The sequence below is a fragment of the Lampetra planeri genome, chromosome 2 (assembly GCF_965212315.1).
Source record: "Lampetra planeri chromosome 2, kcLamPlan1.2.h2, whole genome shotgun sequence".
Lineage (NCBI taxonomy): Eukaryota > Metazoa > Chordata > Hyperoartia > Petromyzontiformes > Petromyzontidae > Lampetra > Lampetra planeri.
Genome location: NC_136108.1, coordinates 17117001 through 17144987, shown reverse-complemented (window position 1 = coordinate 17144987; position 27987 = coordinate 17117001). Strand labels below are relative to the sequence as shown.

The following is a 27987-nucleotide window of genomic DNA, read 5'->3' as shown; positions in this document are numbered from 1 at the left end:
CATTATGTGTATGTATTCTGTTTTCAGGAAATTATGATGCAATTCTAACGCTATTGTTATCAGATTTTCAGATATGTGCTTGCAACACAATTGCTTGTGGTGCATGGACAGCCTACAATATGAAAGGTAATAAATCCTGAATGCAGTAATGACCAAATATTGTTCCTATAAGCAGTCGTATCCATTTGTACTAAACGTTTTTATTAACTTGGTAAAAAAAAATGCTAAGGATTTTCAACACATCGTTTCAATACAACAAAAATTTAAACATTAGTTACAGTACAGTATGGTATTGGGATGGTGTACATTTTTTTTAAACGATAACATTGTTTTGTGAAAATGTCATTCTTTAAAAATATTAAAAGCAAACAGTTGTCTAGCCAAGATAAAATAGGTTAACTGTATAAATGTTAATTTGCACTGCTTCTAATGTTTTTTACAGCATAACTAACTTTTCGATATAGGCTGCAACAATTACTCTAACTGCATTTAATGATTTGATCTCATAACGTAATCAGTCTTAATAACTGTTTGCCGGAAAATATCCTACAAAGAATGGTCCTTAATCTAAAATCTGCCCAAAATAACAGCCAAACCACCTTTGCAGATAAGCCACAATTGCCATTTCCCGCTTGTAGAATTGGCCGAGTAGATTGTAACACTGAAACTAACAGACAACTCTCTGCTAAAACGTTGCAATAATTGCCACTAACTCCTGCAATTACAAAAATGATGATGGATTTCTGTAAACAAGTACTTGGTTCTGTAGTTTATGAAACACACAAATAGTCTTACAAAAATTCGACAAACTCTACAGTGTTTAAAATGTGTTTTGACTTTTTGCCATTCAAGAGTCTACATTGCAAGGTGTTACCAAACCAGAACAGCTGATGCTCTACTGCTTTGCCTGTTTTACAGGTTTTATTTGGTTTGCTTCACCAAAGTACAATTTACATTTTCACGATTATACAGTACAGAACTGTATATCCTATCATTTGGCATAATTGAGTGGAGCAGTGGTAAGTGATTCAAGCACAATACTAAGTACCCGGCTGGGCGAATTACATTCTGGGCCAAGCCTAACATCAATGGCGAGTGATGGTAAAATCAATGCTGGGCCCATCCCCTTCATGCCAACCTGCTCTGACCATTATGGTGAAGGGTAATCAAGCAATCTCCATTACCAACATGGTCTAGGGAGGCTTTCATCCAGCAGTGCATTGGCAAAGGCTTGCAAATTGCTGCAAATTATATTTAATTTGATTTGATTACATAATCATTTATTTTATGTCACCTTAGTACATTCCAAATGGGACTCCTCATCTGGAATTGTGAGTCTTTTGCTTTAAAATAATCCGATCCCTAATGGGATCAAAATCACATAATCGTGGGAGTGGCTGGGCTACATGGAGCTTGATGTGGCCTTCAGGCAAGAAAGGAGGGCCCACGGGGACAGGCTGACCGAATGAAAGTGGCAATAAAATGTGACCAATGCAAAATATGTTTAAATGTTTATTTTTGTCAAAACTGGCCACCGGCTGGAACAATCAGGCATCCCACTAACCCGAGCAAGACTCTGCAGTCCCACCTGGGACCGCCAAAGTTGTATCTTTCCCACAGACCAAACGCAGACATTTTTTTTGCCTCTGTATATCAAAGGTCTGCAGTATACTACAGGCTGTTCCAGATATATTGTAACCTTCCAATTAATTGGCCCCTAACATGTTTTTCCTTTGCATAATAATTTCAGTTCGAAATAAACCTTTCTTTAAAAAAATCTTTATTTTTAGAGAATAAAATGGGTGTCACAAGACATGAAGTTCAACATATATCCACCAGATTTTAGTTCAAATAAACTCCTGCCAGCTGAATACAGATGCCAATTCCTGGCCCGTACAGGTCAAACCCAGACAGGTGGCAACCCAAATGTGATGCATTTGCAATGTCATGTAATCATTACAGACTAATCCATCTCGAAACAAGTATTACAATATAATACTGCTCCCCCATCAGTACTTTCACATTTGTCATCATTGCACACTAATTCTCAAGTAGGGACTTGTGTGCATCGTGATGAATGAATATTTACTGGTAAAATCTTTACATTTTGACAGTATAATCGTGTGTCACATAAGCAAACGGCAGTTTATAAAATGTAGTACAATGCTAGTCCCCTTATCAACGGTCAAGTGGAGGGCACTGCACTATTGGCAAATAAGCAACACCACAGATGAGTGAAATTCTCTTCGGGTTAACAACAAAAACTTCCAAGAAAATTATATTGTGGATAAATACGGACAACATTAAGAGTTTGGTACGACTCCTCTTATCCGTGGAAAAATAATGGATAATGGAAGGCCTTCTGTCAAGTGACCCACTGGATCTTCTAAAATGAGACCCACCCATGACCTTGGAGTCAGGATTTGCTGGCACCACTTCACCAGCCTAGACTACGCTGACGTTGCAGGCTTGTTTGTTGCGAAGCCTGAAACATGGCAGAAAACAAATGTTTAAATTTGGGCTCCGGACCTACAGAAGCACCCTGCATAATTAACAGCAATGCTTTGGAAGCAGTGGAGGAATTTCTCTACCTGGGATCTATACAAACCACTGATGGACGATGTAGACCTGATGTCATGCCAGATCGGCCTGGTTTTAGGAATAAATTAATGGTCTGGACAGCATTTGGTTGCAGAAACGTTTAAGTCTAGGCACCAAATTGAGTCTACCAGTGCTGTGTATTGTCAGTTTTGTTGTATGGTGCGGAGAGGCCTGGACATTGCTTCAAGCTGATTTTGATTGGGTGAAGTCCTTCAACATGCCAAAAAGACACCTTCTTGGTATCCGATGGTTTGACTTCTACAGAAATGTCACCATTGCATCTGCGAGTGGCCACCTAGCGATTGAGAGCTGAGTTACAGTGTCGCCCCCGTCTTGATGAGCAAACTCCAACAAATTGCGCACTTCAGTTGGCGGTTGACGTTCGAAGTGGTCTGCGACCCTCAAAGGAATGGCACCGCCCCTGTGGTCACCCCCGTGATATGTGGATCAAGCAAATTACGAGACACAGATATGGCAGCAAATTCAGTTTATGCGAATACTGTCACAAGAGGTCACACGTTTGGCGCAATGGTCCTTCGCTGACTATGCAAAATGAATGAAGGCTTTCCTGTTCTTTCTGGTCAGATATCAACATTGTATATTTCCACCATGTTCATCCATCATCATTCCATGCATCCCCATCAAGATTGTATCTACCAAAGTAATCATTATTCAATACGAAAATCCACTAATATTTTCTTTCTCACCATTACCATTTTCAAGACCATCAGAAAAGCAGTATCAGCAGGAAAGCAAGCAGATATGCCAGAGTGAGCAAGGAGCATGCATGTGGGGGAGTTATTGTGTATGCATCACAGCAAGCGAGTGCTTGCGAGGGAGTGAGTGGCATGAACATAAGAGATGGAGCAGACAAACATAGTCCATAAGTCAGTGGAGAAACCGGTACCACTCTTAAAAGTAACAAAACTTTAAGTCATGTAATGTATTTATTTACGAGAGCTGTGGTGGCGAGATGTTGACTACCTCGCCTGGTATTCAGGAGGTCGTGGGTTCTATCCTGACCCTGTTACATCTATATTTGGCGTTTGCATGTTCTCCCTGTGGTCGCGTGAATTTTTTCGGATCCTCCACATTTAGAAACATACGATTAGAGTATTTGGCTGCAATAAATATCCACATAAGCCACTTCGTTGAGCAATCATGTGGCCAGGTTGATAATGAAAAACGGCTAGATATCTCAGTGGGCCTTACCTGGTAAAATATAAATTGTTTAGTTCAATGAGAACAAACTGTTTGATAACGCCACTATGTTAAATGATTATCATATAATTCACCGATGTTAACCAGAATAACAAACATTGGAACGCCTACTGTTATACCACATAAGACGGCACCGACAAATGAAATATCTGGTCTCCTTGGCTCATGGCCTAATGGAGGAGAGCAAGCAAGCTGGCCACCAGCAGAGAGAAGGGAACGTGCGGAAGAGCGAGGATAAAAGCACGTGCGGGAAGGCAAGCTAGTGAGAGAGAGGGTGCAAGAAAGTTAGTGAGAGAGCATGTACGGGTCTTCTTTCAATTTACTCTTGTAAGGCCACTGATATACATTCAGTTGTAAGTGATTTTTCCATTTGATAACTTTGTCTGAGTTAGTGAAATGCAGATACACCCACTCACTCGCCTACACACACACCCACCACCATATCACATGCATATATATTTTTACAGTGAGAAATTATATGGTCCAAGGTCTCGAATTTGTAGCCGCAGTTGCACACAGGAGATTTCTTTGGATTTCCACTTGTGCATTAGGTATTAACATCTTCTGTGGTTTGTGCAGATCCGGTTAAGTGCAGCCCATTAGAAGATAGAGCTGGGCATATTCTTAGGTTTTTTCGGTAAAGTCACGTAGGTAAAAAATTAAAATTAATTAAAGTACTTGATACAGCAAGCGTGCTGTGACGGTTTCACCTGAAGACGGAAGCTTGTGTTGCCTCCGAAACGTCGTGATTTTTATTTATATTTTTATTTTTATTTAATTTTACTTTCATTAATTGTAATTTTTTACCTACGTGACTTTACCGAAAAAACCTAAGAATATGAAGATAGAGCTGGGCAGCCTGGTGTTGTGTTGGGCATGCTGCTTGAAGACCGAGAGCCATACAAATTATTGACGATCTAAAAGCACATTTTTGAAGATCCAAAGAATAGCAGGAAAAACATCCCAAGACATACTGCTTGGCCCCTTGTTATTTGTGTGAAATGCACAGAAAAGTACCCACAGTTCTGGCGTATGGCAGGCATGTAGCTGTGTGGGCCGATGCCAAGGTCACATCACACACACTGCATAAACATTTTACAAATTCCATCTATGAAACACCAGCATTTGAACACGATCAAACACACCATCAAACAAACATACATTGCTCAATGCACCCTAATGATATCAATGGTTAATGATATTAATGGTCTACTTTAAAATTACGGATTGGTGAATGTGCACCATCCATAACAATTGTTGAAGGCGACCTGAACAAACTGAATAAATAAAACAAACTGGGTTTTGGCGGGAGGCATCTAGGAGGTTATCAGGTTAATATAACCTCCCCCGAATAAATATGTAACCATAAACATCAGCATCTTACACTGGAAATAAAAGGTTAATATTTGAATATGAATTGTAAAATATTAAAGAGCTTTTGGATTGTCACACAAAAGCAGAACACATGTGACTAAATGGGTCTTGACGAGTGATCGGGCAACACTGTGCAAGGAGACCACCATGGTATTAAGGATTAGGCTTTGGGCTACACACACACTGCATGATTTTGCATGCAGCTTCATCTCATTGGTATGCCAGAGCCATGTGCAGGTCACAGTGCGCTGGCCACTGTTTGTTAACCTTGTTCGCGTAGAATGACGGATGTGAAACCACATTAGTAGAGGATGCACCTGCTCCGAATGGGCTCCATATGTGCAACTATGGAAATATGACGAATCCATCAACCATTACTGCAAATGCTCTTACATTTACCTGTTTGAACTATCAAAAGGTTGCTCCTCCTATAACCTCCGTTTGACATTGCCCAGTGTTAATCATAAGCTCTTACCAAAAAGACAGGGTGCAGCCAACAAGCAGGCAATCAATCTGCACAATCAATTTCAGAATGCCAAGAGCTTTTGCACATGCATCCAGTATAGACAACCAAAATGTATCATACACAGAAGCCTGTTTGTTTCATCCACTCTGTCGAGTGCTATTTGTTAAGGTGCCTCCATTTAGGCAATATGAGCATGTTTACCGTATTATCAGAATAGCATTTTATTGTTATTTATAGTGCTGTTCTGTTGTGATTCATTACAATGCAGGACATGTATAAATGTGTCATTAAATGTGGTCTTGCATTTTATATAGTACTGTAGTTAGACATTGCAATTCATTAAAATATTTAAATAGTTTTACACAACAACCGCTAAAGCCAGGTGGCTTTAGCGGCCCTGAAATCCTGGACAGCGGATAATAAGGTGTAAGCATCATCTCCACAAGAACTTCATAAAAAATAAATTTGATACATTAAGAGTCGCGCGTAATTTAGTTCATCCCAAACTTGTGCACCATTTTAAGACAGATGGAGCATTACACTGAAGGTGGCACCTCCATTAATGCCCAGACTGCCCTGGGACCCATTAGTGATGACGTCTGGCCCAGCTGGCCCTCGAAAGACTTCTCTGAGATACATTGGTGGAGGCCCCCAGCCCTTTCGAGAACGCCCTGAGACTTGTTGGTGTCGTTCTGGCTGCCCCGGCTTTCCCTGGGCTTGTCACCAAGACTGTGCCCCGTTTGCTTTGTCCAGGGCCGTGATGCAGTGTTGCCATCTCTCCTCTCTGCCATGCCCCGAGCCTGCCTCCATCCCGCTTTATTTCCTCACATGCGTGTACGTTGAACTTCTTTCGCACCGCACGTAGCCAACCGTGCTATTATTAACCGTGCTAATACAATAATGTAGCATCTCACTTTTGTAAAGCAACTACGGTTTCGTTGACGCTTTTATAAATTCAAACTATTGTTGAATAAAATGAGGTTCAATGGAGGAATACCTTTAGATTTGTGGTTCCTAGGTATTTGCTATGAAGTTATTGTCCAATGTGACATGTGGCTGTGCAAGGAGTGTTTACATGATGGATGAGCACGTCAGAGCTGTTCCCCAGCTTTGCCACGAGCTAAACTGGGAAATGCAGTACAATTATTTAATTGTTGACAAAACACCAATGCTGCACATGAAAATAAAATCACGGAGCACAAATACATACGTACGTGTTTATTTACTAATATATTTTTCCCCCCTCCACATTATTTATTACAACATACTTAATGTGCTAATGCAAGTACGGTATACGTGTGTAGGTGTGTACAGACGTTTACATCGTTTTAGGTTTTTTTTAGGTGTGTTTGTGGGTAAATATATTTCGGTCGCGTAAAGTTTAGTTTCATTGCATGCAGTCAGAGCGCTCGCCAGTGTGCGTGAACTATTTCGCACATCTATTTCGCAAGCCCCGGTGTGAATACAATAATGCATTTACAAACATGTGCGTGTGCCATTTGTACATTTAACTGTGCAGTTGCGTGCACAGGTGTAAAACAGAATGGCCAGCGTGCTGATATAAACCATTGCACACAAACCCTTGCAACTGCACGTCAGTGTGGCGAGTTTTATTGAGGCTTTTTTTGTCCAAACAGCGGGGCTCTTCCGAATTATCTCCAGTGTATTCTCAGTCAATTCTGTTCATCATCCATCAACATGATGGACTTAGCCGCTCACTTAGCCACTGATTGCGAATCATTCCCACTCGTTTTACGAGCGCTTCCTTCAAACTATACATAATTAATGCAATTGCATAAAAGCGCTACACATGGCTGATGTGCACTTTTCAGTGACGTCCAAACAAAGTGTGGTAATTTGAAAAATAAACACCAAATATATAAAAAGTATGTTTTTAAAAAACAAACCAGTATGTAAACATGCAAACGTTGGTCCGTCTTTTTTTTGTTACTGGGTAGAAGGCAAACTGATTGGATGCATGTCCTTTCAAAGTTGTCATCAAGATACATGTATTCAGATCAACGAAAGTACTGTACATGCTCGCATTGGAAGCAACCAAAACGCTCACAGATTTTACCGATGTGAAATTTTCCAAAAAAAACCAGACCACGGCGTATTTTTTAGAAAATTAGATCTCGCAAACTACGATAATGTGAATCGATGCATCTTCAGGCAAATACATTCACAGTGGGAACATATCCCAGGGTACAACAACTCCATGAAGCATAAACATTTGTGGACTATTGTGTCACGTTACTGTTTAAATGCACGTCGTAATTGTTACGCAATATATTTGCCAATCGTAAAGCCAATGCAAACCACACAATATAGTTCTTCACACAGCAACTACTTTTCATGATCTCATCCCTGTAAGACTCGGTGGAATGTGGCTGCAAGACAACATGCCGTAAAGTGTAAACGTCAATGAGAGGAAACTAGTGCTATACTGCAGCCAAAAGAGTTAAGGGGTTATATTTTATGCGCACCGATCAAACACGTCCCCTCAAGTCAAAGGAAAAGAACAAAAGTTCTGGGGAGCAGATGACCGGATGTGCTACACACCCACATGCGTCAGTCTTTCCTATCCTAAAGCATAGTTCGGTTGACAAAGCTCACAGAGGGCATACAGTGCTTGTATTTTTGTTTGTGTAAATCAATGAGTTATATAATCATCAAGACACGAGTGTCGCACCTCCGGCTCCAGGGGAGGGAGGGAGGGAAGGCGAACACAAATAACTCAAATGTTTGATTAACATGCAATTGTGTTCGTCGTGACATTTGTGAATATTGGATGGCATTCTCACGCAAACACAATACAGCTCGTGTTCCGAAACTTTACATGTTAGACCAGTTATAACCAACCCGTGTGGTACGCGTATGGGGCCGTCCATAAATGACGTCAAGCGATTTTGGACGATTTTTGACCCCCCCCCCCTTCGTCACACGGCGTCACAAAAAGTCAGACCCCCCCCCCTCAAATATGACGTCACAAAGGTCTGCCCCCCCCCAAATGTTTTTAACATGCTTCAAATCGCTATAAACTATTGTCATTGTAGTGCGTATTTAATGTGGCACTGCACTCTGATGTTGTAGGAGAAAACATTTATTAAAAAGTATATTTAATTAAGTAGAACGTGTTGTCTATATTTGTTTAAAGTTGCGCATTATGATGTGACGTCACAATTCTCAACCCCCCCTCCCCCCATCGTCACACATCGTCACAAATGTCTGAACCCCCCCCCTAGGTGCGTGACATCATATATGGACGGCCCCAATCTCTGGTCGGGGGGGGGGTCTCTCTCTGGGGTACGCGAGACAATTCACAGAAACGGAGGTTGGTCAATTGGGATGTGATGATGCGGTGTTACTAAGCAGTGGTGCATCGTGTGCGCACTCGCAATTCTAAGTCAATATATTTATCCACTGTTTGGAATTCGGCAAAAACCTCGTGCAATGTGGATGCCTCGGGCTTTCACGTATTCTGCTCGTGCCCTCTGCCTCTCGTTTATCACATTTATTTTAGCATTTATATTACAAATACACAAAAAAATCCTTCAAGCCCGTGAGAAAATCTCTCCAGCCTTCAACATCTAGTGAACCTCACCCTCTGGTTCATGTGATGCCAAATGACTCTGGGAAGAAAAACTATTAAATTGTAAATTAATTCAAAATGTTATGAGCACGTAGTGAGTGATATTTGTGTATTTTTTATGATTATAATTATTTGCAATCCCGTATGTATGTTGAACTTATTTCACACCACGGTTAGGTCTGGTAATCGGTACACAACAAGGACATCGTTGGGAACCAATGCATTGGATTTAGCAGGCACAAACTAAATTAGGCAACCGAGTCGTTAATATGCTCTTCTTAGGTAGCGACGTTACACTTGCAGTGCTGCCCTTCATTATTTAGCACAGTACAGTATTGAAATAAGCAGTGGAATTAACATGGTGGTGAGACCCCAAGTAATATATAGTGGTCTGGTTATAAATGGCCTTCAGTGGAAGGAACTGCTACTGCATGGTAAACAAGCTCTGTGCAATGTTAAATACAGTACGGTACTTTTGTCTCCGTTGGGTTTACTACCTGACAATTGCCAGAGTAAAATGTGATCAGCCTGTGCTTCAGGCTGTGTTTACCAGCGCCCCAATTATAACAACGTCAAGCTTCCGGCTCCCTCAACGAGCAGCACTTGTGTGTGAAATCTGATCATCAAGGGCTTCACTGTGGTGGATTTATTAGCATCCTGGCCTGCCTTAACCATGACCGTAGCCTGACTGAATGCTCTTTAGGTCTGCCCCGTAGCTCCCCAAGTCTCGCAGTGCAGCTCCGTCAAAATCCACAATTCTTTTTTTTCTCAAATTCGTCCCTGTGAAGCCCAGACGTTCAAGGAATAAAAAGACAGCATAAACCGAAGCCGCCACAAACGGCGTGTTGTGACCCATAAAAGAATGTAACGAGCCTAAAGAACACCGTATAAAGGGGCACTTATAACGCGGCGCGTACTTAAGAGCTCGCGAACAAGTGCAACCTTGTTGCAGAAAACTGCTCTTCTTAGGTAGCGACGTTACACTTGCAGTGCTGCCCTTCATTATTTAGCACAGTACAGTATTGGAATAAGCAGTGGAATTAACATGGTGGTGAGATCCCAAGTAATATATTCAGGCTGTAATTATACATTGATTCATTGATGCATGCCAACGCTAATGATAAACGATGGAGGCATGCAATCACGTGGTTGGGTTGTTTTAAAAAAAACACTTAATATGTTGTATGGAATGGGATTGTATAACCCTCCTCCAGCCAATCAGAGGGCCATTACACATGCAATGTTAATAAAACTATATCCAACATTCCTGTTATCCGCTGACCTATGACCCGTGACTATTATCCAACACAGCTGCAGGATCCGCACAAACTCCTATTATTCGCGACCCTATTTCTTCCTATTATACGCGGTTGTCCACATTTTTACCCATAATGAATTGTGAAGCAGCTTCCTAATACTTGCGCATATAAAAGTTATCACGTATAGTTGAATCAAATCGCTACCAAAAATCGTGACAATTCAATCGTTCCATCCCAACCGTGTACAGCCGCAATAACAGCTTTTTTTCCCCAAACAGAACCATCTTGGCAACTACTGCACTGTAGTACTGAATATGAATTCGGTTATATGCACACCACGGTACGTTGTATAAATCACCAACATCATGTCGAGCCCAAAGCTAAGAGGCCACCAAATCTCTCATCTAAAACATAACGGGCGCAGTCGTTTCAACATATCCACATTCAACATTCTAGACAAAAAAAACGCTCTTGACAGTATACATTTCCTTACAATGATTGCCATTCTGAAGGTCTGTTGTTTTCTCATACCACTGGGCATTTTCCAGCCCGAGACAAACAACTGTTATAATCAACATCTCATGAACAAAGGGGGGGCATGAATACAGTACAACAAAAACAGGAAGTGTACGCCGGTGTTGGCTCACAATGAGCAGCTGCCTAACACTCTCAGGGAGCAACTAAGATGGCTATGCATGGACCCGAGCACCCAGACAATAGAGACCACCACCATCAAACTGTTGCGTACGGTGCGAGCGGGTTCAACAACGTTGGGCTCATTACCACCAAGCACTGTACACTTCCACACTAAACAAGCCTGGGACTCGCATTATAACCACATGTGCACACATCACCATGTGTTTCACAGTGCCCTTTACCTGGTGAACGTAGTTGAAAATAACTCACAAACACCTCGTGAAATAGCCAATGCAGGAGATGCCTGGTTTTGATCTTCCACAAAGCTCATGGTCCACCCCCTGAACAGCATCCACTGCACAAACCGTGGCAGTAGATTCGCATACCTGATGCACAAATGGAAACTTTAAACTCTCCAATATGCGACTGTGGTCATCCAGAACAGACCGTACAACATATAATGACGCAATGCCTAATCCACAAATAAGAAGGAGACATTACAGCGATACCACTTCGCTGCTCCTGACGCGGTTATCTGGCTTGACCACCTGAATGTGAAATTGTAGTTGTTACACTGCATCTACATCAGCCATATGGAAGAAGACTGTACAGGTAACAGCTTCCACCCATAGCATGAACTGTACAAGTATGTGCATGGCATCTTGCTAGGTGCCCAAAAAACACCGAACACACGGACAAAATGCAGTGCAAGACGCCATACGCGTTCTCCAACAATGCAGAGGACATTTTACACGTGGCAACGTTCTATAAAAAAAAACACAAAAAAGGTATGTTAACTTGTACAACTTTTTACGATGCAACGTGACATTGGTCGACAATATATCGCCACAGCATAGTTTGGATGCAGAGAGCTCAACTCGCATTCAGAAGCCCAAATCGTGGTCATGGATGAAAGAGACCATCATTCGTCCACGAGTTAATGCAATAAGTACCATTTCATTGTAAGTCAACTTTGGTGGTTTCATGGAGAGTCAACCACAGGAATGTGGAATTTCCATTCCAGTACTTAGCGCAAGGGCACCAACACACGAGCACAGCCCCCCCCCCCATGCCTGTTTGAGCACGGAGACCTTCACGTTTTACTTTGATTTGACAAATTTATTGTGCACTGCTTTGTGAAAATGTTGAACATACCAAGCCGTGCTTTTAGAACCAAAAATGCCCAAGTTGAAAACAAAAACGCAACGGCGTTCACTCGTTTGGATGACACCGACGATGACTTTCCGTCCCCAAACCCAACAGTTAGAATCGTCGAGGACCAGTGTCAATGCAAGCTGACATGTGCTCTCAAGGTGGTAACATATCAGCGTGTTCTAATGCAATGCACGCAAAGTTTATTTCGTTGTGACACGGATGATCCCGATAAGCCGGATATTTTGCAAAGAGAGATCCATGGTGCTGCGTAAGCGCAGCAGGGGGAGGCAAAACTAAAATCATCAGAAATATTACAGGGAACGACTAGACCGGGTCCTTGGGGAATATTGCACAAATAACAAAAGGAGGTATCTGAAGATCACACGCAAATTAACAAAAATGTGTAAATATAACGGGAGCAGGAGGCGCTAGAAAAAGTTCGGTATAAGTGCAAGTAAGCTGTGTTTTGATTAAATAGGGACATGGCAAGAGTGTGATAGTAAAGAACACATTCTCGGAGACACACATTTTTTGTATTGTTATTTCACACTCACAAGAATAACGCTATTAAAATGCTCGGCCGTACATCGCACAAGTGTTCACCGCATTTACTGCCCTTGATATATGAAGTGTTTCACGAGTCGTCTACAGTCGTTCATCGATCCACTGCTGAATGAAGGCATCCGCACAATGTGATGGTTGCTTGCCAACACTTTAACGCGCTGGCTCACTTGCCACCGATGTCAGCCATGGGTGGGAATTGAACTCAGGTCGCCGGATTCAGAGCGCAGAGCGAAGGTGGCGCATCTGCCAGTCATCTCAGGCGGTCTAGCCCATGGCACCTAGGTCTGTCCCATGACCTCCTGCACCTAGCCTTGCACATCAAGCCAACCCATAAGCCCCTGTGCCTGTCCAGTGACCTCCTGCCAGCGGCAAGCCTTCCACACTTGAACGTGACCTCAAATTGCACAGAGCCTGGCACAAGCGCCTTGGTGACATCACCGCCACTCACAGTTGTTGTTGATGTTGACTCGAAACGTGCGGTGACCGGGCTCTTCACGACGTGAAATGCTCTGCCGGACGAACTCGACAACAACACGAGGAGGTGGAGGGGGGGGGATTTCAACCATCTCATCACTCACCTCGCGTAACGACAGCGCGCCGTGTTTAAAGTGGACTCCACGTGTTGTCACTCACGGTTTAAATCACCCCCCGCGTGGGTGAGACACTGCCGTGCGAAACATCGCGCCGCGTGTTAAAGAATCGCTTCTTCCGCCACGACAACACGCGGTTCGGGGTACAGTGACAATGCCAACCTGGGGTTATTTACCTGCCAAACCCGTTCCATGCCGCGTGGGTGACTGGACTCTGCTCGCAAGGCTGACCTCACACCAAGGGTCCTGCGTGTGTGTGGTGGTGGTGGGGGGGGTTCTCGTGCTCAAGTGTCTCGTTCACGTTTGCTTGGGTGGTTACTTTACTGCGACCGACTTAGTGGTCGGTGATTTTACAGACGCGGTAATTGTTTGTGGTGTAAGCTGATAAGAGTGTTGGCGTTTTTGCAACGGAATTCAAATGCGGGTGGGGTTTTTGTGTGTTGTTGTTATCTAAACACTGAAAACCATTCAGGAGGTACTCGCATCAACCAAGACATTTTTTTTTAAAGGTGGGGAAATATAAATAGACTCCTCCACATTAGCCAAATGTTGGACAGTAACACGGGCGGGGCAAAAGGGTGGCAACTACCTGGGCGATAGGCAGGAATGGCTCAGGACTAGCTTAAACTAAATCAACTTTTTATATTATCAGTTAAGGTCCACTGTTTTTAGAAGCGACCTGGCCACGAACGATAGCTCAACGAAGGAGATGTATAGCAGCCAAATACTCTTAAACACGTGATGTTCATTCTAAATGTGGAGGGGGAAACCGGTTAGCACGGTTGGTTGCGTGCCGATGCTAAATAATAGCCAGTTAAAGATAGTTCAGAATATAGCCAACAAACACAAACCACCGTTGCCTTCTAAAAACACTAAATGCAGAAAATGTTGAGTGAGCCACATTACATTTGTCGATTCCTTTCCCTAAATGCCGTTTCTAATTATGGTTATTTAGAACGTCTTGATCCAATTCCACGCAGAATTGTTTGTACTTTCGACTTCACATCAGATGGCAGAACCAACCACATACTTTTCTACAATACAGTGCATTACTGATGGAATTATAATGGACGTAAATACAATGTACAGTTCCCGTACTTGCAGCCAAAACTGATGGTTGACACACCAAAAGCCTTCATTGAGTGTGAATAAGTAAAACATAATTCACGGCACACTGTGAATCCACTGCTGGATTAAGGCCTCCACATGCTGCGTCAGTTATGAGGTTGATTGACCATACTTCACCACATTGATTGGTGAAGGGAGGGGGGTGAAGAAGATGATATTCATGGAACAACTAAGTCACTCCAATAAGCCTCTCATATCCAACACCAAGTTATGGATTTATACACTGTGAAGCACCGTATGGTGATAACATGACAAACCACACGGGTTAGTGCTGGAATGTGCCAAAATTATGAGCCAAACCAAAACAAAGTACAGTGTTGTATTATGTTCTGCATTCATCTGTGACCGGGCTGAGACCATCAACTCCATCAACTCGCAACACTTGAGAATCACCAGGCCACTGCCCAGATTCAAACTCCGTCTCTTCTTCCGTTTCAAATGTTTAAAAGCAGTGCACCTCAGTTGTATAGAACAATAATACAAAGCCAAAGCCAACGCCAGCCACCTTCGTATGGGTGACATCAAACACCACCTCATTACCCAAACACCCGATGCTGCTCCAGCAAATTCCTTTCAATAGCCTGCCTTACATGCTGGGCCTGCTACACTCTGCAGACTGAAAGGAGGCAAGTTCGAAATACAGCCTCAACTGCTGCTAGAGGGACCCAGCCAGCCCCTTGTAAAGACGATAGAATTCCATATTATTTTAAAACAGTGCTTTCACTGCATAACCTTGAAGCGGCTTTTATTAAGTCAGGGACGTGCTTGTACTGTAGTTATCTCTGGAACGTCCTACGATTTGTACAGCAGGGATGTTTTAGTGTCCAACGCTGCCCCGTTAGCCACCTATCTTCCGCTACTAAAGAATAACAACATGCGTTTGTCATAGCACTGCACAAGGATATGCATGCACTACAAGGTGAAAAATACGTGGCAATAAAACAATGTTATTTCGATAAGTAAGCTTATAGAAATGGTTACCAAACAGGTGCATACGAGTTGACGTACACATATAAATGTTTCATATGCAAAGCTAAGCATGTAAATGAAATATCTGTATGCAGTGCACATTCACAATATCTAAATCGTGGCCTAAATAAATACAACAGCACAGCAGACTTCGCATGTGGCAGAGATTGTTCACAGCATTCAGTGAAATAGCCCCAAAAACCCCAATGCAGGATGACAATTTCACAAAGGGCAATTTTTTTTATAATGTCCTGCCCCACTTTATACCAATTGCGCTATCAGTGCATTGTCATGGCTAAAACATCCATTCAGATATCTCGGAGTGCAATGCATCATCCGTGTGTTAGAAAAGTGCTGCAAAAAGGATGTTTCATTGGACAACTGAAACATCCTGCAAGGAGCCGTATATAATTTACACGGGAGGGGGGGTTGCCAATTTCCACACACTCTGCTGTGAGATTGTTTGTCATGCGACAACGAAACCATTATTTAAATAGGTTTTTTATGGCATGCAGTCGTTGGTGAACAGGCTAAGACTATCATTAACTCGCTACGCGAGAGAACCCGGTTATATCACGGTGTCTCAAACGCTAATTTGAACCTAGGATCTCGGGTGGTTCACTCTGGGAGGCTCAACGCTCTGATCTTTGAGCCACCCCAGCCACCTCCCATGCAAAGGGCACTCCCAAAATGTGTGGTCATCTGACCTAGTCAGTATTTTTGTACCAGAGGACAATATTATAAATAGCTGGGTCACATTAACAATGAAACAGTTTGCATGCTAAGGTACAATTCCAAGTAAAGTCCTCCTACAACGCGCGTTTTCATGATGCGAATTGGATATAACACGATGAACGTATTAGGGAACACCTTTTTTACAACGCGGATGCGAATTGAATATAACGCCACCGAGTGAACAGAGCTACGTCGTAAGAGTAGAAATAAGCAGTTGTACGGCTGCCTCGACCTCGCATCACACAAGGCGAGATGCTGCTGGATGCTTCTAGATGCTACCCACGTCTTGGTTCAGCCTGCATACGCATCATCTCACGTGTTCGTGCGGACTGTGTTTTACCCAATATTATATATTCTTTATTATAACGTGATTTTTCCATAACTCGGTGTTCTTCATCAACGCAATTACTGCGTTTTAGGAGAACTAACTTTTGAGAAAATATCAAACATTTTATGCTGCAAGGTTGTTTTGTTTTACCTTCACACTGCATACAATTATGGTAATTGCCTGCCAGTGACTCATGAATTTAAATGGGACATGTTTATCAAGAGCATTGGTTTAGAATAGGGTGTGTGGTTTGGTGTTTATTTTATATATATGATCACGTGACCCAAATCATATTTTTAAAAATGACACTTCAAAGAATGCCGATTAAATTTATCAGAATCGGTGAGTCGATCTGACTTGGCAGAGTTCAGTATTGCAATTGCATTTCTATTCTAAAAGTTGATCACATTATGAAACCATTAAAAGTTCTGCAAATTAAAACTAGTAATCTCCTGATAAAAACATATCTAAAGCACAGTATAAATGTATTTTAAAACATATTAATCATTACCTAATACATAGTAATGTAAACCTTCAACACACTGCATAATGAAAGCTACTGGAGGAGACTGCAGTTAAAGGTAAACATGCAATATTGTAATGTCTTGTTCATACCACTCCTGATAGAAGGGTCTCCACTGGAGGCAGCTCTATAAACCCTCTATAGGGGATTTTGGCTCACTTTTGCATGCTGGTCAGATGTTTTGGAAGAACTGGGAGTACAGTAGCCACATTTTTCCTCATCACACACAACCTGCCAATCGACTGGTGAACTGTGCAGTCGGCTTGGATCAAAGCATTCACTCTAATCAAATCCAGAGATTGTGCATACATAGAATCCAGTTTGTGAGAATGTATTCGTTTTATTCCCTACTGGTTACATATAAATTATACATTTAGGCAACTGAAAAGAAGCAGAAGGAAGCAAAAAGGAGAATTATTAGACAAGTCAAACCGACACAAATCATTTCTAAATTGACTCATGATCCAAATTGTGCCAAATTATTAAATCGTGGGTTGTAGTTGCAAGTTTAAAGTCCCTTATAAGTCTAAAACATCTGAGTTTCTGTGTTCTACAAGTCAGGAAAAGGTAGTAAAAATGTTCTACTCTGTATTGGCTGTTTATTATTGTTTATTTTTCACTTAGATTTTAATTACCATATTAACACAGACATTTGTTTTCAATGTTTAATATGATTTCATATTATTGTATGTGTGACCTGCAGCCGCTCAATGTATATTGTACAGTTGTTTAACGTTCTACGATTGTATAATACATTACAGAAATACGAGTTTGTATGTTTAATATAAATCATAATCTAATGCAGCGATTGTTCCATTCTAATACTTTATATCTGTGGCAATGTTAAGCCAACGTCCAGAACAGACAGACCAGATAGCTAAGAGAAGGTAACATTTCTCATTATGATCCAATATGATGGTCCATCCATAGTTCAGAATATCGCATAGTTGCCTTTTGCTTTTAGTAAAACGAAGATTCTGAATTTTTTTTTAGCTAAAATGCTGATTTGCAGAGTTATGCTTACGCAAGTTATTTTCATTCAACAATACAAGGACTGAATAAAATTACCATGATAAACAATTGAATTGCCTTTATACATATCAGCGGCGCTAGCTCAGGAAAGCATCTATTTTGCATCTTCTGAGGCGTGCATGTTTTTCTTCACGTAATAACTCGACAAAATTGACTGTATACTGCGGTATTTGTATTTCCATGTGTTAAGTGAGACAAATTTACACTGTTTCAGTAAATGAATAATTAATGTCAGGTTATTTTAGCCTGCTTTGGCAGAAAAAATGCCTATTATAAAACAGTACATTTATATTTCTGGTCACATAATTGCGGTGCAAAACATTTTTGGTATGGTCGCCTCCGCCCAGTCAAGACCACTGCTCCCGGTGCTGCCCCATTATGAGGGCCATAATACAAAGAGAGATCCACATCTCTAGTCAACGTGCTATTTGTAAGGCAGTTGTTTAATGCTGCGGTATGAGTGTGTTTTCTCTAAATTCTCCTGTATGGCATCCTTGCCACAGAGCCTGCTCTTCCCCCTTGAAAGGCTTTTGTGGAGGCGATCCCACGATTTAAGAACTGCTGATATAAAGAGTAGCGGTGATAAATTCGAAGCTTCGTCAGAGGATCTAGGCCTTAAATCAGTCTATTCCTCAATGTATTGCATGTCTGCAAGTAACCATAGTGGTGAAATCATTGAGCTACGTGTTAATTATTAAACATAGAATGTGATTTATACAGCAAAATGTTATGCTATCAGATAATTACATATATTCCTGATAGCACTGTTCACATGTTTAATTGCATATTTTTTTTACAAAAGCCGGTTACAGACATTCAGCAACCAAACAGCTCTCAGCTCATAGCAATTATCCCTTCAAAAGGCTCCCTGAAATAAATGTTTAATCGTGTTTTACCCTGATAGCAGTAAAGCATGTGTTTGACTCAAAGAGCCAATGCCCTTGTCATCTTCAATTATGTACAATTCCTAAAACAGTAGTCAAAAAGAGTTGAAAGTGATTTTCAGTTCAAATTCGCATTGAGATGATGGCTCATCTCCTGTTTACAGCCTTGAGCCAGTGGTAAAAACTCCTCATACCTATGTCAGGGGCAAGTCTATCCATAGGACAACCAATGTAAACTTGCCCATAAAGTGACCCCATAGGGATAATTGGCCGAGTCAACCCCCAACCACAATTTGAATTAGCCACCTTCACAGCGTAAGCTGCTCGCTCTACCCTTGAGCCACCTGGTCAGATTACCCCCCCCCCCCCCCCCCGACTAAAAACGCAATATTATGGTCTGGAAATGAAAACACAATACTCTACTTCAAACACATCGATATTCCTGAATGCATTACACCACGAGCGGTAGAATTATAAAACGCATGAGAATATTTTCCTGTGCTTTAGTTTCGTAACTTTTTGCTACCAGATCCAAGCCAAAAAATCTTCTTCAGAAAGGTTTCCCTGAGATGTTTAGCTCCTTCCTTGTTATTCTATCTGTGGGGGGAATCTGGAGGCCCAAGTTGAAAATCACAAATATTAAAAAGAGAAATATCAAATATGAGAAGAGGTTTTCCCCTTTTTTCTGGCAACAAAACAGGCGTTAAGATGTGAAAACACCAAAGTTAAATATTTAACAAGGAATCATGTCTGCATTAACCACAATACTTGTGGTCAGAATGCAAACAAAAAAACATACGACTTTTGGCGTCCTCTGGTCTAACACCGTTTGCGACGAGGCACAAAAGAAAGCTCTCTCTGGTGTGGACCAATCAGTTTCAAAGACAATGCATATATTATGGGTGTTTTTTTGTTTGCATTCTGACCACAAGTATTGTGGTTAATGCAGACATGATTCCTTGTAAAAGGTTTCAGTTTGGTGTTTCAACATCTCAACACCTATTTTGTTGCCAGAAAAAAGGGGAAAACCTTTTCTCATATTTTGGTACTGGCAAAGGCGGCCCCATGAAATACCAAATATGTAAATAGGCCAGCAATCTACTTTCTATACTGCCATCTATTGACCACCTTATATCCATGCATGATAGGTGTCTCACTCGCGTAACAATGCCTGCCTGATCTATAACAAGCATAATAGATGAACCATAAACTTGTTGACGTGAAGTGCTTAAGTGAGTGAATTGTTTGTAAGGAACACAAATCCAGTATAAAACGTTGACGATGACGACGACTTGTAGTGATGCGCTCACCTGTGAGGATCCTGTGGACAGGTGTGTCGTCTCCTCCTCCTTGAAGGTAATTTCGGCATATTCCGAGTCATCCTGCATCAAGACGGAGCCCCTAAAGCCCTCATAGGGGTTGAGAGGCAGTGAAATTGTTGCAACGATCTTGCTCTTGGGCGACGTTGGCTGGTCTGTGCTTCCATTGCGCAGGCCTGAGCCACCACCATTGAATGACGCCATCTTGCCAAACGTCTTGAGCACAGGCGACTGCTCTATGGGCTTCTCCTCTACGTATGTCGCTGGTACGTATATGGGCTTGCTCTCCGTGGGCCGTTTCACTTGCCACCAGTCCTCATTGGCCTTTTTGAGAAGAAAAAACTCTTCACCCTCGGTCATCTTGATGACTCTTCCATCCGAGCTAATATACTCGTAGCCATAGAGGGCTCGGACCTTTGGGTGTGGTGCGCTTGGGATGCCGCTTGCAGATTGCACCCCTGACATGGTGTCTGATAATATGCACTTTTATTCTCGTTACCTTAAATGTTCATTTTTTTATATTATAACCAACCAGTCCACTTGCTGTCTCTCAAATAGAAGTGTCCATAGATCGCAGTTAAATATTTCAATCTGCAAAAAGGAAAAAAACCCACATAATTGGTGAAAATGAATACGTTGTAGTCACTGGACTGCAAATATGGAATAATTATTCCATTTGTTATCAGTCAATATCACTTTAAAAAAAGATTACAGGCATGCACAGAACAAAACACAAAAATACAACTCAAATGAAACAATAATATGTAAAATTGCCTTGCAATTTGGCAGTAATGTTACTGGATCATTACTGGTTATTATGCAATTATTTTTTTTATGACTTTTCCACCATGGTTTGCACACATGTAACCCCAAACGGTATGGTCCAGTGAACAAAAGCACAACTGTCCACATATACTGAAGGCTGGCAGGCTTCCCAAGTGGCCTTTGGGTTCACAGATGTCACTATGGAAAATGCAGTGTGTTCACCCAGAACAGCACTGTAAAATGACTCGCATCTCACACAACAATCGTTGGAAAATTGCAAATTGATTTTTTTTCTGCATTCATATATGAAACTGTACAAAAAACGATGCATTTGTGTCGTTTAATCACATTGCAAAAACACTATGCTTGGGGCAGTGGAATATAATGAAACAAATTTGGCACATTCAGAAATGAAATTAACATTATGGTAAGATTATTATTTTTCTCGAGCGGAGAAATGGATAAATGCTTTCCATGTATGCAATAACACACAATTGTGAGAACATTTATGTCTAAAACGAGAAGCACAAAGCAACGCACATTTAACGTTGCGTTGACTGCAAACCTGGAATCAACAAAACTGCAGTGACATATGCAAATGTTTAATACAATTGCTTCCACTGCCATCGTGTGCTAAAATTGCCCTCAAATGAAGACGCTTTACTATCCGTTAGGAAAAGCTCTGACAATGAATTCACAACAAGATCAATGTGTACCCTCAGGTCAGGGGGGCCTTATTCAGTGACAGCACCAGATGGCATTGCTGAAAAATACATTTATAATTTATGCAGCGTGTATACGTGACTACAATAGAATGAGCAAACATCCACACAAAAAAACGTGTAAAACGTAATTATTTATTACAGTAATTGTTTGTCCAAAATGTCATGGATGTCAAAATTAGTTGCTGGCACAGCCAGGCACTGCTGGAGATCGTCGTGCTTATTTACAGACTAAAGCTCAGACAATCATAATAATAATTATAACAAACACGATTTATAATGCGGACATATTTCTGGGATCGGACGCAATGTTCGATCAAGAACTCGGAGGCGTAGAGCTAAAGCTCAAAGTTCTTCATATCCAATGGTTGCCAGTCACCCTTTACATGTCCTCAGCAAATGGCAAGATAACTGTATTAATCAGTGAAATGACAACTGATCCACCAAGCCAAATACATCTCAAATAAAACTCACAAATCCAACCACGGCTAATGTAATTACATGACCGTAATCAGAAAGCAATACAGTAATAAACACATGTCATTAATTGGATTTGGTTGCACAATATTATGATTCCTCTTGCTTACTCCTCCACCCTTTTCAAAATTACTCTTGTAATTTATATTTCCGCGACCAGTTGTGGCATGCAAAAAAGAGGAATGTTTTTTTGCGTCATCAAGTCTACTTGTTATTGTATCAGGGAGTGGGGTCAACTCAACCCATCGTCCCTCATGAGGGTGATTCAATTATCACCACTTGAGTACCAGGATAGCCCTCCTTCCATGGGCATGTGTATTTTCCACCTCTGGACGCCAATGAAGATAAATATTGCCCCACTGCTCGTTCGAGGAGGGATTGACTCGTAATTTTAATCATTTGAAATAACACAGCTTTAAAAACGCATGTGGAGGTTTGGCGAACACACCTGCTTGAGAAGCATGCCGGAGCTTGCCCATGCAAGTATTCCAACCTTAAAATGTTGAAACGTATAACAGTACTGTATTTACAGGTCTTCGTGAACTGAAAGGTTTGACTATGCCATGCTTTCACGCTATTCAATAAATGCAACAACTATTTGCGCCAACTACCGGAATTAAATACAGTACAGTTGTGCAGTTACGTGCAATTCTGACAACAAAACAAACACATTTTAGAGGAGTAACTTGCAAACAGAGGTCAGGTATTGCGTTTTAACTTATGCAACCAACCGGTTCTACCAGTTATGTTGCAGAAAAAAAACATCAAAAGAATGTGGTGTATACCCCACGCTTCTACAAGAAGATTCTTCTAAGTAACATTCTTCCAAATACTCATGTAATTAATCCCTGGAAATTCTCATAAGGGTTCTAAAATTCGGCTCTGTTTGCTTAGCTCAATGATGTTCAGCCGAAATAATGCAATTGTTTTCATTAATCCCTCAACGCACTTAAAGAAAACATTTGTTACACATTTGCAGAATCCTAGCCTTTTTGTTTACTACGAATAAATCCCAAAAAAATGTATTTAAAGTAGATGTAAATATCGGCTCAACTACACGGTGCGATTAGCTTAATTAAGCAAGCACTGCCTGGCACCTCAGAATAAAAGCCATGTTGACAGGGCTCATGCAACAAACAAAAACACAAAGGTGCACGCGTATTAGAGTGGGGTCTCTACAAAATCTCAGCTGCTGACAACAGCTTTGGGAATTACTCGGTGCAAATGTGATTGCACGCTGCCTCTGCGGGGTTACTGATCTTTTGGTAAAACAGACCTAATAACGACGTCACAATGCACGTGGCCACACACACACTGGAGTCCAGTCTAACCCTGTAGAGTGCACTCCAAGCACACCGCTGCGCTGCGTGTTGAGCAACTTGATGCATCATGGGACCTCCTTTGCCAGTACCAAAATATGAGAATAGGGTTTCCCCCTTTTTTCTGGCAACAAAACAGGTGTTAAGATGTTAAAACACCAAACTGAAACCTTTTACGAGGAATCATGTCTGCATTAAGCACAATACTTGTGGTCAGAATGCAAACAAAAAACACACTCTGATATTATATACAACTTGATGCAGGCACTGTAGGAGGAGGAGGTGCTGAGTTAGCCTGGGGCACCTGTGCCAGACTTCTGCTTGCTTTGCTTGCTGCTCGTGGTGGAGTCGTGATGCGTTGTGGGTGGCGGGAAGGGCAAGAAACAGGGCGTGGGGGGTGCCCGATTGTGGGTGCAGCCTTAAAACACAACTATTGGGGTTGGCCGTGTCAAGATGTATCACGCTGTCGGCATGCAGCGCCAGCAGGTACATCTCGGGCACGTTCGAGCAACCAGAAAGGAATTCGTAAATGGAGATGTTGTTCTTCACCCTCGTCGTCGCAAGCGTCCAGAGTGTTGCAGGTGTGGATTCTCCTCAAGCCGAAGGAGACATTTCATGTTGACATGCGGTGAATTTGCAGCAGCCCTTTTGCAGATGTGAATTCTGCACTTGCTGAAGACAGTGGGTTTATTGCTGCCAAATATGCTGCTTCGTGCATTGCAATCCCCAGAGGAGTACCCCCCCCTCATCCCTCCCCCTTGTGTCTCCACCACCCACTGCCGTTAAATTTCACTGTTGAGAGCCCCCAGGAGGCAAGAAGCACTTTGAGGACGTTGCCTTCTGCTGCGAAGCATTGTATACACTCACATACATACACACGAACGCGCACACACACGCACCACAAGCACCACTGCTGCACTCTCATTAGGCCTGCTTCATTTGGTCCAATGCTCGACAGCATTGGCCCAAATGAAGGAGATAAACAATGGCCCAAATGAAGGAGATAAACAATGGCCCAATGTAGGCATGTTTAGAGGGCCGTTTCCTGTGCACACTCGTGCACAGACGAAGTGCACATGTAACCCCACACAATGTATTTTTTTTTTATCACAAGCACAATATTCCGTACATGTTTGTTTCAAGAAGACAAATATAGGCACACACCCCACCAATCGCATACAACTATTAAAAATAGATAAAACACCTAATGTTATTTTGTTTTTATCTTGTGAGAGCTAAGCGTTGTTCAGCCTGCTTTGAAATATCAGGTAATGTAAATTAGGGCTGTATGGTGACCAAGAATATGGCAATATACCAGCAGGCCCTTCAATACAGTATCTCATGGCAGAGTGTTGGACATTATCCTCTTGCATACGTGGGTTTTCCCAGGATACTCTGATTTCCTCCCACATGGAGCCACAAACAATCATGAGTGGAAATGGCCAAACATCCCAATGTTAGGACCATCCTGAATAAATAAAAAAACTGGCCTTCCTAGGTAAATAAATGGCCTTATCATTGTCATTCAATTACATAAAAGAAAGAGTACGTCCAATTTCTAGCGTTTGTAGAATGCGAGTAGCTGACACAAGGCGAAGTAACATGAGACAAAGTACACAAGCACACATTTAAATGGCAAGCCACACGCGCCTTTAAAAAAAGGCAACGTGTACATACGGTATAGACATTTAACAAAGCACGCACACACAGACATTTAAAATACAGCACAGATGCGTGTACAACATAAAACAAAGTGCGCATTTTAGACGGAATGCACGTACACAATAAAGCATACTGCACGATGTACTCATTTGAGATGCAACCACACACGTGTGGTTTATCGGCAGACTGTTATGAAGAACCTGTCACTGATCTAGTTTGTTTTGGTTCGATTCCCAGCGAATTTCTCAAAGGAATGTCCAGCTGATGCTTAAGCCAACACCATCTGCAGTGAAGTGGGTGTTAGGCAGGATCCTGTCGCATCAATGGGTTATCGCATGTAATTCTAATATAGACGACATCTAAAATGCGTAAAACTACCCGCTTTTGCATTAAAAACACACCGTCTACCGACAACGCATTCGTACACACATCGTCATTCCACGTAAACACAACAGAGACCCATCACACAGCACGATGCATCCACAACTCACGCTACACACTCGCACATACCATTGCGCTAACCTACACAACACAATCGGTGCGTACGTCCACAAAACATCCACAGCCTCTCCCCTGTACGCAGCCACGCAGCACACTTCACAGAGCCTACCTCGCATACCAATGCGTACTTCTACGAAACGTACACATACACATTTAACACGCGGATATGCACTTAAAAAAAAGTCCAAGTAAACGAACAGAGTACACGTACATACATTTAAAAAGGCCACATACATATACGAATACAAAGTGAAAATGCCGTATAGACATTTAACCAAGCACACACATATTACACATTTAAAAGGCTGCACACGTGGGGGTATGCAAATGTCCCCACGGGCACATAAAGACATAACGGACAAAGACAATTGTCCCCCTTAAGTCTATTGGATCAAATGTCACCCAGTCGCAATGTTTACACACCGCACCAGGTACTCATTTGAGTTCGAATTGACCTCGGGGAGGGGCCAGGACCAGTTCAGACCATCGTCGCTTGTGTTGGTGGCCGTGAACGGGGGGGAATCGAACTCGGGTGGTCGGGTTCGTAGTGCAACGCGCTAACAACTACATTACCGCTCCCCGCAACCAACACACACATGGACAACGCAGGGAGGGCGTCGCTGACACGCCACTACCTCTCTCTCTCTATGGCCCTCTCACTCTACGTGCTGTTAAGAAGGGCCATCGAACGAAACGTTGGCAATTATATACTTTTTTGGGGGGGTTTGTTACCGACGAATTTCTTTTTTTTAAAGACTCCACGAAGCACAAACACCAATTGGCAGGTGGGAGCAAAAAAAACCCAGGCCACCCAGTGAAACAGCAATGCGACCCATGCCTTGCAATTAGGCAACCTCGGCCGGGGATGCCGAAAGCGAGCGGGGCACGGATTGGCTTTCGACAAACAACCACGATTACTCTGGGTTCTTTCGCTAAAGTCACGTAGAAGGGAAATGATAAAACAATACAATTCTCACGACGTTTCGATTGCAACACAAGCAATCATCATCAGGTGTGAAAAAGAACCAAGAATATGAATCCCTACAGGCACGAAAGCTTTAAATCGAAATTTAACCACGATTACCTTCCCTGGCCGAGCACCCTTTCCATTTCACGTTCTAGCAATCTCCCAACCCCGGGGGACACCCCTAACCCTCCTCTCCCACAGATCATTAAGAGGGCTTCCTCTCCGTATGGGTTAGGGGTTAGGGTTTAGGTTACAGATGGAGATCTAGGCTGGCTGGTGGAAAGGAACGAAAACAAACAAGGCAAGCCAAGGGGACGAAACGGGAAGCTGCTGTAGCCAGAAACGGACTGGCAAACAGTTACAGAAGAAAAAAAATCAATACGGCAAAAAAAAACCCCAAAAAACTGTCCAGATGGAGTAACAACAGCGCAGATTTGCGGACCGGGGAGGGATGAGTTATGACGGAGAAGACGCACAACTCTCGCGGAGCATCATTCATTCTCACCACATCAACACACACACAGGAGGAGCACACGGGAACCCGCTTTGTATTCCGGACACTCAACTCACCCCGCGGTACCCCGATCTGGATCGTCGAAACAGCAGGACGCGTCGAGACGTGGTCGCTCCCTCTCCGTCTGCCGAGTTAAACCCGGCCCCCGTGGGGGACACGCCACGGAGCTGCTGATGCTGCTGATGCTGCTCCTCCTCCTCCACCCATCACCATGATCACACCAGCACCATCGTCACCTTCGCCAGCATCGCTATCATCACACGCGACCACGCCGCACGCACGCAACGCTACACCACCATCACCATCGCGCCGTGTTGGGTAATATTATCACAGAGGGACCCTGCCGCGAGTGGCAGAGGGGAGAGCGAGCTTCTGAGTCAGGAGCCGCCGTGACATTCTTATCTTTATTATTTATTTCGCGCGCCTGTGTGTGTGTGGATTTGCCCGTGTGTGTTTTTCCCCTCGCTCATTGGTCAGTGCCTCCCTTGTTACGTCACCACGCCGTGCGCGTTGAAGTCACCGAGGAGGAGGATGAGGAGTGCCGCACCCCTCCATCCCCTCACCCCTCCCCCTCCATCCCCGCACCCCTCCCCCTTCATCCCCCGCACCCCCCTCCATCCCCGCACCCCTCCCCCTCCATCCCCTCACCCCTCCCCCTCCATCCCCCGCACCCCCCTCCATCCC

The 27987-nt window shown here is 42.7% G+C and overlaps 1 protein-coding gene across 4 annotated transcripts in view; it reads right to left on the bottom strand.

Moving 5' to 3' along the window:
• Positions 1 to 27737, bottom strand: part of LOC144729184 (rho GTPase-activating protein 15-like) — an 81346-nt gene extending 53609 nt beyond the window's left edge. For 2 of the 4 annotated variants that reach the window (XM_078609223.1, XM_078609231.1), the window contains exons 1-2: positions 27360 to 27737; positions 20368 to 20967 (exon numbers count right to left, since the gene is read on the bottom strand). In XM_078609223.1, the coding sequence (XP_078465349.1) occupies positions 20368 to 20841 (474 nt within the window). In that variant the 5' untranslated portion in view covers positions 20842 to 20967; positions 27360 to 27737. The other 2 variants (XM_078609250.1, XM_078609240.1) reach the window with 2 other exon arrangements.
• Positions 27738 to 27987: the final 250 nt, after the last annotated feature.